Below are 14,806 nucleotides of genomic sequence, written 5' to 3' on the forward strand. Positions count from 1 at the left end.
TAAATTGCTATTCTTTTTGAACTACTAATAAGTTATACTGTTTCTAACATATGTCATCTGAGTGGCTGTGGGACTGTCTCAGTGTGGGAGTGGGTGTGTAAGTAGATGAATGGGTGAGTGAGTGTGTGAGTAGCTGTATGGGTGAATAAGTGGGTGAGTGAGTAGATGTATGGGTGAGTGAGTGACTTTGTGGCTGTGTTGGTGATTGAGTGGGTGTGTGAGTGGCTGTATGAGAGAGTGAGTATGTGTATGAGTGGCTGAATTGGTGACTGAGTGGCTGTGAGTGGCTCTATGGGTGGGTAAGTGTGTGTGTGAGTGGCTGTATGGGTGGCTGTGTGAATGGCTCTATGGGTGAGCCATTGCGTGTGTAAGTGGGCGTATGGGTAAGTGAGTGGCTGCTTGAGTCATGCATGGGTAAGTGAGTGAGAGTAGGAGTGGCTGTTTTGCACAGTATGTACCTGTGTGAGTGGCTGTATAGGTGAGTGAGTGGGCATGTTAGTACTTGTATAAATGTGTGAATGGGTATGTAAGTCGTTGTGTGGATGAGTGAATGGATGTGAATGGTTGTATGGGCGAGGGAGGAACTCTGTTAGAAGCTGTATGGGTGAGTGAGTGGCTGAATGGGTGAGTGAGTTGTGTGAGTGGCTGTATGAGTGAGTAATTGGGTGTGTGTCAGTAGTTGTATGGGTGTGGAAATGTGTATGTGAGTGGTTGTGTGAGTGTATGAGTGGGTGTAGGAGAGGCTGTATTGGGATGTGAGAGGGAGTGTGACTGGTTCTGTGGATGATATCATCAGTGATACAAAAGGGGGTGGTGATGGACGGAGCATCTAAACCAATCAAACACTCACACCCAGTCAAAAGATCTGGGTTTGATCCATCACCGTTCTTTAGCCCACTCCGCCACCCCAGTTCAGACATGGCTATATGCAAATCAGTCTGACCCTGTGCCTCATGGGAACAGTCCAGCCTGAACTGCCAAGCCATGCCTTCCCTGGACCGGAAACAAGCTTCCGAGGACCGGTTTCTGGCATTCCAGCCGTCTTCAGCCCGGCTTGCTTGAATCCAGTGGCAAAGTGAGCAAGGGACTCACGTCTGAGCATAGCCTGCCACACTTATGGCGGCCAAAGCGGTACAAAAGGGGGTGGTGATGGACGGAGCATCTGAACCAATCAAACACTCACACCCAGTCAAAAGATCTGGGTTTGATCCATCACCGTTCTTTAGCCCACTCCGCCACCCCAGTTCAGACATGGCTATATGCAAATCAGTCTGACCCTGTGCCTCATGGGAACAGTCCAGCCCGAACTGCCAAGCCATGCCTTCCCTGGACCGGAAACAAGCTTCCGAGGACCGGTTTCTGGCATTCCAGCCGTCTTCAGCATGGCTTGCTTGAATCCAGTGGCAAAGTGAGCAAGGGACTCACGTCTGAGCATACCCTGCCACACTTATGGCGGCCAAAGCGGTACAAAAGGGGGTGGTGATGGACGGAGCATCTGAACCAATCAAACACTCACACCCAGTCAAAAGATCTGGGTTTGATCCATCACCGTTCTTTAGCCCACTCCGCCACCCCAGTTCAGACATGGCTACTGGGGTGGCAGAGTGGGCTAAAGAACGGTGATGGATTAAACCCAGATCTTTTGACTGTGTGTGAGTGTTTGATTGATTCAGATGCTCTGTCCATCACCACCCCCTTTTGTACCGCTTTTAGCCGCCATAAGTGTGGCAGGGTATGCTCAGACGTGAGTCCCTTGCTCACTTTGCCACTGGATTCAAGCAAGCCGGGCTGAAGACGGCTGGAATGCCAGAAACAGGTCCTCGGAAGCTTGTTTCCGGTCCAGGGAAGACATGGCTTGGCAGTTTGGGCTGGACTGTTCCCATGAGGCACAGGGTCAGACTGATTTGCATATAGCCATGTCTGAACTGGGGTGGCAGAGTGGGCTAAAGAACGGTGATGGATTAAACCCAGATCTTTTGACTGGGTGTGAGTGTTTGATTGATTCAGATGCTCTGTCCATCACCACCCCCTTTTGTACTGCTTTTGGCCGCCATAAGTGTGGCAGGGTATGCTCAGACGTGAGTCCCTTGCTCACTTTGCCACTGGATGCAAGCAAGCCGGGCTGAAGACGGCTGGAATGTCAGAAACCGGTCCTTGGAAGCTTGTTTTCGGTCCAGGGAAGACATGACTTGGCAGTTCGGGCTGGACTGTTCCCATGAGGCACAGGGTCAGACTGATTTGCATATATTTGATTGATTCAGATGCTCTGTCCATCACCACCCCCTTTTGTACCGATATCATCAGTGATGTCATTTGAAATCTCATCAGTAATGTAATCAGTGATGTCACTGACCATTTCATAAGTGATGTAATATGTGAGGTCATAAGCAGTTCATTGCGGGTGCATACGTTATAGTTATCTCAGGTAACTAGAACTGCTGAATTTGAATGCTTTTTGTACAAGTGAATTTGAGCCTAAATATAACATCCCTATAACCTTTGGTTTTTATAAAGTGAATTTCAAAGGTGTTTTATAGAATTTTCTAACTATAACTTCCCTTTGGTTTTTTTCAGTGACTTTCTACTTTTTTTCTCATGAATTTCAGAGGTTTTTCAATGTTATTTCCTAAGTATAAGGTCCCTGTAACCTTAGGGTTTTTTTGTGAATGTTGAAGGTTTTTAAAATGTTATTTCTTAACTGTAACATCTAAACTTTGTTGGTAGGTGCATGATTGCCTGCATGGGTCTGGGACTGGGTGTGTGAGTGGCTGTATGGGTCTGTGATAGAGTGTTGGTGGCTCTATGAATCTGTTAAGTGGGTGTATGAGTGGCTGTATGTGTGTGTGAGTGGGTGTTTGGGTAGTTCTATGGGTGTGTGAGTGGGTATGTGAGTGGCTGTATGAGTCTGTGATTAGGTTTATAAGTGGTTGTATGGGTCTGTAAGTGGGTATGTTAATGCCAGTATGGGTCTGTGAGTGGGTGTGTGAGTGCTGTATGGATGTGAGTGTATTTGTGGGTGTGTGAGTGGCTGTATGTGTCTGTTATTTGAAATTAGTAAGGTGGATGGGGCAAGGCCAAATAGGCGAAGCCTCCAGGTAATTTTCCACTTTTGCATACTCATAGTCATTTATAGGAAAAACCATGGACTCTGCTCTCAACAGGGAAGGCCAAGAGTTAGTTCATTAGTCACAGTCACTACAGACTGAACACTTGCTTTGCCATCGCCAAGCCCCCGAAGCTAGGATCATTTGTTCTTTACAGAAGTGGAGCTTCAACTGGTACACCTCCTATGTTTATATTTGCAAGTGCTTCCCATTGAGGTTTAATTTCTGTGAAAGGAATATCAGGGACTGACAGGAACCTCACCTGCCCATCTATCAAACAAGAGTTCAAAGTTTTGCACGAAATGTCTTCCCAACTGGAATAGTTTCTAATGGTTAATTATAAAGTGCTACTTAGTTGGGTAAATGTCTAGAGTGTATTCCACACTAAAACTGCATATTGGACCATGAGTAAATATCTCCAGCGACCTTGTATGCATTTCAGCATTGTGACTCTTCCTCGTGGGTCTTCAAGAAATCTGTGATAACATTAATCCTCCTATAGCAAAGACAATGAGACTACATAGAGGTGAATCTCCACCAAACAAGGGTACTTCTACTTAGCTATATGAAGCAAGTGCTTCAGTGTTTCGTGACGATCTCCTCATATTGTTTGCCATCAAGAAGGATCACCAAAATCGGCAGGAATCGCGCTGGGGTTGGGGGGGCTTTGGTAAGGTATCCATCATCCTGGTAAACGGTGGGAAGACCTTTGTGTACTACTGAGGTGGATGAGGCGAGGCCAAACAAGCGGAGCTTGAAGGTGATTTTGCACATTTGAATACTTGTAGTCATTTAAAGGGAGAACCATGGGCTCTACTCTCACCAGGAGAGACCAAGAAAGAGCCCACTCGTCACATTCACTACAGATTGCATTCTGATAGAGCAACAATGTATTTACTGAACCTATATGTATAACACTGCTCTACTATATGACTCTTGCGAAAAACTGCTGTGGTTCAGCCCAAGACAACATGCACTAATCAAGGCGATCTCAGGACTTACGTACTACCTCAATACTGCACAGCACACTTGGAGTTTCGAACCAATATGTATAACAAGATAACAGGCTCTATTTTATGACTCCTGCAAAAAAAACTGCTGTAAAGCACTCCAATACCCCCGGGTCTGGTCAGCGCTATATAAAACTCCTTAAATAAATACAAATAAAACTTGCTTCACCTCCACCAAGCCCAGGAAGTAAGGATCATTTGTCCTTTACAGAAGCGGAGCTCCAACTGGGGCACCTCCTATGTTTAAATTTGTAAGTGTCTCCCGTTGAGGTTTAATCTTTGTGAAATGAGCTTCACGGCCAAAACTTGATGGGGGAGGGGTGATGTGCGGCCCCCCTCTCCGAGCTGATTTAAGCCCTGGGGAAACAAATCCCCAGGCCCCAGCCTCTTTATGCTGGGTGCCCTGGAGCCCACCCAGGGCACCAAGTGTGCAACGTTGGAAACCGCAGGGGAGCCTCAATGCCTCCGCGGTCCCTAGCAGCTACCCCCCACCCCCACCGGGAGCTAACATTGCTTCTAAACGTATGGAACAGCAAGAAATGCTGCTCCCTGCATGTGGGAGCAATCCTTTCATCTGTTTTCTTGCCCGCTTGACAATAGGCAGGAAAATAGGCAGGAAAACAGATGAATAGTCTGCTTCCAGCTAGTGGGAGCAGTTGTTTTGCTCCCGCCCACTGAGAGCAGACTTACTGTTTGCATTGCTTGATGGCAGCTGTGAAAAATCCTGCAAAGCGAAACCAAACCGCTATCTTCTGAGGGTGAGCACCTCGGCAGCTATCAGAAGCCGGCCCTGGGGGTCGGCAGTCCCCAGGGCCATTAGTGGCTCCAGGAACGGCCGCCCTTGCTCCCCCTCTTTTCATTTTCAAGGGCCTATCTGGAGAGGTGGTGGTGCCCTTGGGTGAGAACAGCCCGGAAGAGGGGCCCTTCCTTCCAAAGAAATAAGAAAGCCCCCAGGGAAGTGGTGCCTGGGGTCATAAATGGCCCAGGAGGGGGGCCGCACGGCTGCCCCCTCTGGTATTTGAATTTGTGGCCAAAGGGAGGTGGTGGTCCCTGGGGCCCTTAAAGGGCAACAGAGGGGGTCTGCGAGGCCCCCCACAAATATATTAATAAATCCCCAAGGAGGTGGTGGTGGTCCCCGTTGCTCCTAGGAGCTGCTGCTGGCGGGCAGACTAAATTTCACCCGCCATCCTAATGGGCCCCTTTGTCCTTTTCTAGCTCAGGTGGATGGAACTGTGCTAATCCTATGCTTAAAACTTTGTTAGAAAAACAGATGTTTGAGACAAGCAGAGTGTCACTGGGGTTGTAGGGTGTTCTATACAGACCTACTCTATATATTTAAGTATCTTGATTAAAAAACTCGAAAGTGACTCATGGTAGTTATGTAATTACAGAAATTAAAGATCAGCTAATCACTGCTTGTAGCTAAAACATCTTTATCCTAATATTAAAGGACAGATGAAAAAGTTGATTAGCAATGTGCCTTGTTCCATGTTAATTGTTTAGAGAGGTAGACCAGAGAGTCTCCTTCTTTGTATGGTCTGGCCTTTGCCTCAGGATTAAACTATTTACAGTAACATCCCAGTATGATCAGGGAAGTCAGGCTCTGTCAGATTTCTAGTGTCACTATAGAGCCACATAATAAGATGTTCATCAGCTTTGACAAAAGTCTATTAAGATCCAACAATTCTAATACAGAGCTGTAATTCTCAAGAGCCGCAAACTGGAAAAATGGAGCACTCTGTGGATTGCCTAATGATGCTCCCTGATGCTGGTTTCGCCAGTATGTGTACTAAATTGTTTATGTGTACTCAATTGTGCTGTGGCGGGGTGTGACAATAGTTGGGGGACAGATGGCTGAGTGGAAGCAAAACCACTCCCTGCAAACGTCTTCCTCGTGGTGGAGTTAGTTGTGCATGTTTGCAATGTTGTGGAATGCTTGCAATTCGTTTTCTGGTTTTGGATAGGTGGCCAGTGTCATACTGCAGGGTGTTGGGGAGTTGGAAATGTTTGACTTTGCTGGTACAGGGCACAATTCTACACACTGGACTCAGTACCTGATGGGTGGCATGAATGTAATGCCGGAGGGAGGACCCAAAAAGACAGGTCATAATGCTAATGCTAGGACATGCCGCCCAGAAGCCCCTACACCTTAGTTAGCTGGAACGTGAGGGGTATGGGGTCTTCTGCGAAGTGGCACAGAATCCTCTCATATCTCTGGTGTAGGGTGTGGACGGCATAGCCCTTCTACAGGAGACACGCCTTATTGGTGGGGAGGTGGGCACTCTAAGATGGAGATGGAGGTGTAGTGTATTCCCCACAACCTTTTCCTCGTACGCTTGCGGTACTTTGATCTGGGTCAGTCGGGGTCACCCTTGGACATAATGTCCGATTATAATGACAGGGTGGAGAGATATGTGTTCCTTATGGGGCGCATCAATGGGGTTGAGCTGGTGCTGGGTAGCATGTATGCATCGAACATTCACCAAATACCTTTTTATGACTTGCTGACCCCGCTTTTTGCACTCACACCAGAAATACCAACACTCCTTGTGGGGGACTATAGAACTGCTGATCCGACCCTGGACCGGTCCACTTCAGCCCTGCCAGACTCTCCGACGGGGAGACTTGCAGCGGACTTTCGGGGTGGTGGTGCGCCCAATGGGGTTTTCTAGATGCATGGTGAGAGAGACATGTGCACCTGGAGGAATACACTTATTATTCAATGGTTCAGGACCTGCATATCCACCTTGATGGTTGTCTATACAGCTCAGTTGTTCACAGGGCTATCATCAGGGTTGAACATTTAGTGTGCACACTTTCCACAACCCAGTACACCTTAGTCTGACATAGGGGAGATGCATTTCGGCAATACCAACATAGAAGCTGACAGCCTCGTCCTTATTGGAGTCCACCTTCTGAGAACCTATAGCAACTACCAAAGGGGAGTATTTTATTAAAAATGCAGGCTCCACAGGGAATTTAGTCACTGAATTGGAGGCGTTCAAGGTAGTGGGCCAGGGTTTTTGAATAGGCAAATCGGTCAGGCTGCGTAGGCTGCTCAATGATTTGCTTGCAGCCCTGGAAAATGAGTTGGCAAATGTTACGCGTTCCCTGCCTATGGACCCGGCAGTTCGCCTCAGATTGCTGGAGCGAGGGGAAGAGATCATGCTGGTCAACGAACAGTTGCACTCCCTCGTCTGGAGAGGATACCTAGATAGTTTGCATGCAATTGGAGGGGGATGGGTAGGCTGCTGGCCTGACTGATATGCAGGGACCAGCGCGGCCAAACCACAACCCAAATAAAACACAGTCAGGGCCATCTTGTGTACTCACAGATTGACATACTGCACATGTTTATGACCTACTATAAGGATTTATATGTGAAGTGATATGCAGTAAGCACACCAGTGTTTCTAAGTATGCCCTACACTGTGCATCCACCCACCACTGACGCAGAGGCGCAACTACAGCCAAATTTCAGGGGGGGTTAAGAAAAAATTTCGGGGGGGCTGAACCTTTAATCAGTAGGCAGAGTGGAGCTGCAATGCCTCCAACAAGGGGCGGAACAACAGCAAGGCCTAATTAGCATTCAAATGGTCTTTTAAAGACCTGTGAAACGTTTGGGTGTGGCTGTGTGTGTGCCCGGGATCTATCTCATCCCGGGCTGCCACACACGACGGGGGGGGGGGCTGAAGCCCGGTGAGTTCAAGGGGCGTTGCGCGCCTGCACTGACGTCACTGGTCAGGTGACGCAGTAATAATAAAAGTGGCCGAGCGCACGTGCTCGTGGCCAGTTGCCCCCAGTATCCCACTGTGTCTGTGTCTGCATTATTTCCAGCATGCGGGCCTAGCGCCCGACTCTATAATATGGAGCACAACTGGAGCCCTCAGCAGCAGTGCTACATGTGCTGCTGGGCAGAGTGCAGCACGGGCATCTAGGCAGGGATGATCAGGAGGAACTTGGGGGTCACACTTTTGAGGAAAGATCAGGGTCACCATTACAGAACTGGCAAGAGACAATACCCCGGGCACGGACGTCCTCGATGCTGAGTTCTACCAAACATACATGCTTGCGGTAATTTGATCTGGGTCAGTCGGGGACTCGCCTTGGACTTAATGTCCGATCACACTGACAGGGCGGGGAGATATGTGTTCCTTATGGGGCGCCTCAAATGGGGTTGAGCTGGTGATGGGTAGCATGTATGCCCCGAGCAGTCACCAAATACCTTTTTATGACTTGCTGACCCCGCTTTTGCCACTCACACCAGACATACCAACACTCCTGGTGGGGGCCTATAATAAGATTGCCGAGCCTGGACCGGTCCACTTCAGCCTCCTGGACTCTCCGACGGGTAGACTTACAGCGGATTTTCGGGGTGGTGCGCCCACTGGGGTTATTTAGACACATGGTGAGAGAGACATGTGCACCTGGAGGAATACACTTATTATTCAATGGTTCAGGACCTGCATATCCACCTAGATGGTTGGCTATACAGCCCAGTTGTTCACAGGGCTGTCATCAGGGTTGTACATTTGGCGCGCACACTTTCTGACCACAGCCTAGTATGCCTTAGTCTGACATAGGGGAGATGCATTTCGGCAATACCAACATGGAAGCTGACAGCCTCGTCCTTATTGGAGTCCACCTACCAAGAACCTATAGCGACTACCATATGGGAGTATTTTATTAAAAATGCAGTGTTGAATAACTGGAAGGACACAGCAAAGGCCACCTTTAAAGCCTGGTTCAACTGGGTCATTTTCCTAAGGGGAGCCGACACCATAACGTCCAACAGCCAAAGGGACTCAGGGAAAAAGAGCGAGATATGGCTGTCACTAGACAACTACTTGTCCTCTCACAAGCCACCCTAAACACTCAGACCAGACAATACTACAAAACGCACACATGCACCCTACTCAACAACATAATGTGCCTACGTCTCTCTACTTCGGACACCTTTCTTCTTCTGATCTTCTATCTCCTCACATCACCAGGGGGGCGGAAAGATAACCATACTGGTTGGCAAAGGGACACGGGGGAAACTGGAACGTGCAAGAACGGAGAGAAGAAGATGAAACAAACTGTAGAATGGACTGTCAAGAGCCAAACTAATTAAAGCCAATGTATACAATGCTTGACAACCCCCCTCCCCCCCCCCCCCAAGGGGCTTTTTCTTCTTTCTTTTTCCCCATGTGTTTCACCCAGTACCATGTAAAAAAAAAAAAAAAAAAAAATGCAGTCTCCACACGGAATTTAGCCACTGAATTGGAGGCGTTCAAGGTAGTGGGCCAGGGTTTTTGAATAGGCAAATCGGTCAGGCTGCGTAGGCTGCTCAATGATTTGCTTGCAGCCCTGGAAAATGAGTTGGCAAATGTTGAGCGTTCCCTGCCTACGGACCCGGTAGTTCGCCTCAGATTGCTGGAGCGAGGGGAAGAGATCATGTAGGTCAACGAACAGTTGCACTCCCTCGTCTCGAGAGCATACCTAGATAGTTTGCATACGATGGAAGGGGTGTGGGTAGGCTGCTGGCCTGGCTGATATGCAGGGACCAGGGCGGCCAAACCACAAATAAAATAAAACACAGTCAGGGCCAACTCGTGTATTCTCAGACTGACATACTGCACGTGTTTATCACCTACTATAAGGATTTATATGGAGAACAACCGGAGCCCTCAGCAGCCGCGCTACATAGGGCAGAGCGCAGCTCACGCATCTAGGCAGGGATGATCAGGAGGCACATGGGGGCCCCATCCTGGAGAAAAAGATCACGGTCACCATTACAGAACTGGAAGGGGGCAAGTTCCCAGACACGGACGGCCTCGCTGCTGAGTTCTACCAAACGTACACAGGGGATTTAACACTGTGGATTGCGGCCCTATATGCTCACTCGTTGGAGGTGGGCACTTGCCGGCCACTGCACAGGAGGCCCTCATTGTCTCAGTGCCCAAGCTAGCAGGGATCATAATGAGGTAGGAGTATATAGACCTCTATCGATGTTAAACATGGACTACAAGATACTGAGTAAGGTCTTGGCGGGGAGGTTGCATGGCCACCTTTCTGCCTGGTTCACTCGAACCAGAATGGCTTCATCCCTCAGCATAATACCTGATACAATATCTGCTGAATGTTTCGCATCATGGCTGAGACGCCTGAAGAATAGACCTGGTGAGCCCAGCCTTTTATGTGAACTTGCGCAAGGCTTAGACACCCTGGGATGTGCCTACATACAGAAGGTAATGCAGAGAATGAACTTGGAACCCCCAATGGGGCCGGTGGATTGCCCTCCTCTACGTGGACGCAGGAGCCAGAGGGAAATGTGGGGTGGCATTTCCAAATCCTACAGTGTATTTCAGGGAATGCAGAAGCGCTGCCCTGCCTCACCCATGCTCTTTGCCCTGGAGGGGGAACCCTTTGCCAGTGTAATGAGGACCGAGGGGATTCCCTGGGGGACACCAGGGCAAGCTGACATACATGTGGTGTCCCTATATGCGGACAACATGCTGGTTTATTTGCGATGCCATGACCTGGGCCTACCGTGGTGTATGTCCATACTGGAGAACCTGGTTGCCACCCTAGGCCTTACAACTACCTGTGAAAAGACGTATGGCAATCCCCCTGTTCCTGGTCGGGTGCGCCTTCTGCCGTCTTGGACCGACATAATCAGTGAGCTCCAACAAGGCTGAAATATTTGGGGGTGCGTGTCATGAAGACACATGGGAGGCTAACCTGGGGGGGGGCTTCACTGTGGACAGTTAGAGGCAGCATCACATTTTGGCACCCCCTGAGGCTCCCTATTATGGCGAAGGCTGCCCAATTTGGGTTAAGAATACATTTCGGGAGCATAAAGCTACGTCAAGGAAAGTCATTAAACTTACAGAGCCCACAGTAAGGCCTCATATTTTCTTGATAATTAGTTCTGGCTTGCAACCTTATCTTGGTTTGGTTCACCATGCTTACTAACGTGACCTTTCATTTAGATTCAGCTCCCTCCAAATGTGGGGTAGAGCCCGTCCGGCTATGATTAGCAAGCTGTGCGAGAACTCGATGATGAAGCATGCCACACAATTGTGTTGGTGAGAGTCATTTTGATAAAACCTAGTTTCTCCTAGATTTTGTGTTGAGAATAGGAGAGGGATATCTTTCAATAACTTATGTGTGACATCCCTATTTGTGTAACGGAAGGTTCTAGATCACCTATATGTGAGTCTCATATTCGAAATACGTTTGCCTTTTTATCATATCCATCCTGCTATCAGACTATACCGGTGCTCATATTAGAATCCCCAAGTCACCCACCTCTCCCAGTAACCCATTAGCAAATGTATATATGCAGGGGCAATGCATAAGCCCTTAGCTGTGTCTCATGCCTAGGACCTGTAAATAGAAATCACGATTAAAGATGAAGTGGTTATGATGTAAAATACATTCATTTTTTCTAACAGCATCTCTCTTTGTTGATAAAAACCTATCAAGTGATAATACAAGAAATATATTAATGCTTACCGTTCCTCCATGGTTTCATATTAATTTAAAAAGAGGTCATGTCTTAAGTAACAGGTATGCACTTTGATTGATAGAGCGGTCCTTCCAACCTGTGTAACATATTTATAGTGTCACTGCTATAGGAAGGTAAAAGATTTCTATATGGGGACAAAATCCTATTCATCTAGATCAATGGTCATCAACAGACACCCTACACTGAAAACTATGAGGCTACCTCAACAGCTTTGGATTGATTTGTGCATTTAGGTAAGGGGTATAGTGTAGGGTCTACTAGAAACTAATTTTTCAAAGAACATAGATCTTCATAGCTCAAAAGACTTTCACTCAACCAGTTGGTCTATCTAGTAGGTTTATGTGACTATATTACATAGCAAGAAGTAGAACTTTTGAACGTTAACAATAAAGGTGTGACCATCCTTATCACAGGGTTTCATGATAATCGTCATCTCTCCCCAATCCTATAATTGCTTCTGATTGTCTTTTGGATATATTGTAATTGACGGTCATTTAAACATAGCCCACGTCTTTCCAAACCACTTCTTTATATATCTTAATCAACAGCTATTTAATTTTCCCATGACAGAAGGTAGAACATGCTTTCAATCCAAATACTGTCCATAGGTCCCACAACCTGTCTTCCACCACCTCATATATGTGGTAGAGGTAAAGACATGGGCAAATGCTGCAAGAAAAAGTGGTGCAAGAAGGAAAAAAGGAAGGAGAAAGGTGGAGCAGTCCTGGTGCCAGAGGAGCAGTAAAATATTTAAACATGAAAGAATACAGCTCCTCGTGTCTCTTAAAAAACAAACAAAAAGTCAGAATCTCAGTGGGGTAAATAAACAAAAACATATAAAAATGTCATAATTATTCTAATCATAAAGCACAGCCAAAGCTAAGAAAGTTATCCAGAACTTATTGAACTGAAACAACCTGAAAGGATTGGAGTTCTATATTGGGATCTATAGTAAATATTGTACGGAGAACACATTTATTAAAGAAATGACTTATATGATAACCATTTCATTTTTTCATATAACTATCTTCTCTACCCCTGCATGTTGTGAGTTCTTAAAAAAAATGCTTTATTCCTTTGTTATCGATATTTTAACTGTTAACTAGCAGACCTTTGACTGTTAAGCAAAGATGACATTGGAGGTTATTCAACCATATCAAGAATATATTTAGCACATGTGAAATGTATATGATGCATGTTCGAAGCTTAGGGCCTCATTTAAATTCTGGCATATGGGTTAATCCATCACAAGAGTGACGGATATCCCGTCCGCCGAAGTATAAATCCCATTCTATCCTATTTATATCACAGTTGTGACGGAGTAACCCGTCTGCCGAGATCTAAATCAGGCCCTTAGTCAGGACTGCATGTTGTACATATTTTGTAGGTGTTCCTAGTCATGACTAACGCCCACAACAAATAACTGTTTCGCTTCGTTAGAGACAAATTCTGTTCTGTTCCAGTACCTTCCCAAATGAATTGGCCGGCGATCCGCTTCAAGAACTTGAACCAGAAGGTTTCCTTGAAGGGCTCATCCAGCAGGACCTCGCAGATCCAAAGAGAGGGCTCCAGAGTGGAGAGAGGCACCTGAGTGGGCTTCATGGGCACAGCTCCTTGAGGGTCCCAGTGCCCCATCTCCTGCCGAGAGCCAAGCATGAATAGCTCAATGTCGGTGCAATCCACTGTCAGGATGACTCCAAAGCGGAATAGGAGCTGCTGCATTCTCAAAGAGAGGAGGGCAAAAGGACCAGCACCAAGCAAACCCAGTGCCAACAGCAAGTGGGAAATACAGGGGGTGTGTTCCAGTTCCTTGAGTTTTCTCAATAATCAGCAAACGAAGGAGGTCCGGATGATACCTTTCAACCAACATATGTTTGTGGTAAGCACTGAAATGTTATGATCAAACATCCAATTCTGTACTGAAGAATTTGTTTAGTAGTTAGCGCAACAATGTTTTACGATTTGCTTCAATAACATCAAATTCCACTTTTTCTGTATCAAACAGCGAAACATAAAGGGAATGGAGTCTTGAATTCCTTCTTGCAAGCTTACACATAGCACCACCCTAGGAGAGAAAAAAACACACATTGCTGTTATAAAAAGAAAAAACTGAACATGACACCACATAGCATTAGCCATATTGTCCTCAGCCCCAAAGGCTGTGGCCACCTAGTTTACACTCTTATTGGAATGGAACCCCTAAGGCCCTGTTGACTACCATGAGAGGAAATTCCTAAAAGTCTGTAGTATCTTTACTCCTGTGCCACGGAAAGAAGTGTCTCGCAGACTGAACAGGGAGTGTGATCAGTGAGAAAGAGGCATGTGGGTGGTATCTAGGGATGTTCTTCTAAAAGTATCCCTTAAATAGCCACAGTTTGACAATCTCCACAGTAAACGTCAGACCCCTGTCCTTGGGCATGATGGACGAGTTAGAGCTGCAGCCTCATAAAGGAAACGATTTTCAAATATAACTTTTTTGGGCAAGACTGTGAGGAATCAGGGAATCGGCCCACAGGTGCTTGAGAAAGCCCATGTCGTTCAGCATGCTGGATTGTGGCCAGAGATCTGGAGCACCTTTGAGGTCACTTCCTTGGTGTCCCAGGCTTTATGAAGTACCACAGACAGCTAGGCCTCAGTAAGTGCTGATCATGGCACATTGAAATTGACCTGTTGCATGTATATCACAGGCTAGTGCTCCAAGTGGACCAGTGAGAACATCACAGTTGTTCCTGGAGACAGTTACAGAAAGATTATAGAAACTGGGACGCGTCCACGCTCTGAGGAGGGAGCCTCAATGTTGTACACTGTCCCTGCTAAGACCTTTGCTACACATGCCTTTAGGAATTGGCTGGACTGCGATCAGTCCCATATATAGCACCGAGATAGCACAGGCCTTTTGAGGAGGAACTGGTGTTCCTTAGATTATTGCATGTGGGTAAGGACCTGTGAGCTGCTGCTCTTGTTAGGAGAGACCTACCACTGCAACCCAGATCACTCACATCGTCTCCTGTATTGTCCTAGGGTGAATCCCAGGAGAGAACTCCTGAGATAGCACACTTCAAAGCGACATCACTCTCTTGACAACAGGTGTTTGAGGACCACTGAGTTTTTCTTTTGCTTGCGGGCACATGTGCAACAAGATCCCTTCCTTTTGAATGAAGGCATGCCACAACTCT

The 14,806-nt window shown here is 47.0% G+C and overlaps 1 protein-coding gene across 4 annotated transcripts in view; it reads right to left on the minus strand.

Annotated features, from left to right (window-relative positions):
• EPM2A (EPM2A glucan phosphatase, laforin) overlaps positions 1-14,806 on the minus strand; it is a 596,250-nt gene that overhangs the window by 515,172 nt on the left and 66,272 nt on the right. For all 4 annotated transcript variants that reach the window (XM_078648681.1, XM_078648683.1, XM_078648682.1 and 1 more), the window contains exon 2: positions 13,097-13,695. In XM_078648681.1, coding sequence (XP_078504807.1) covers positions 13,097-13,352 — 256 coding nt within the window. In that variant the 5' untranslated portion in view covers positions 13,353-13,695. The remainder of the gene's footprint in view (positions 1-13,096; positions 13,696-14,806) is intronic.

Source organism: Lissotriton helveticus, chromosome 6 (assembly GCF_964261635.1).
Source record: "Lissotriton helveticus chromosome 6, aLisHel1.1, whole genome shotgun sequence".
In the NCBI taxonomy this organism is placed as follows: domain Eukaryota; kingdom Metazoa; phylum Chordata; class Amphibia; order Caudata; family Salamandridae; genus Lissotriton; species Lissotriton helveticus.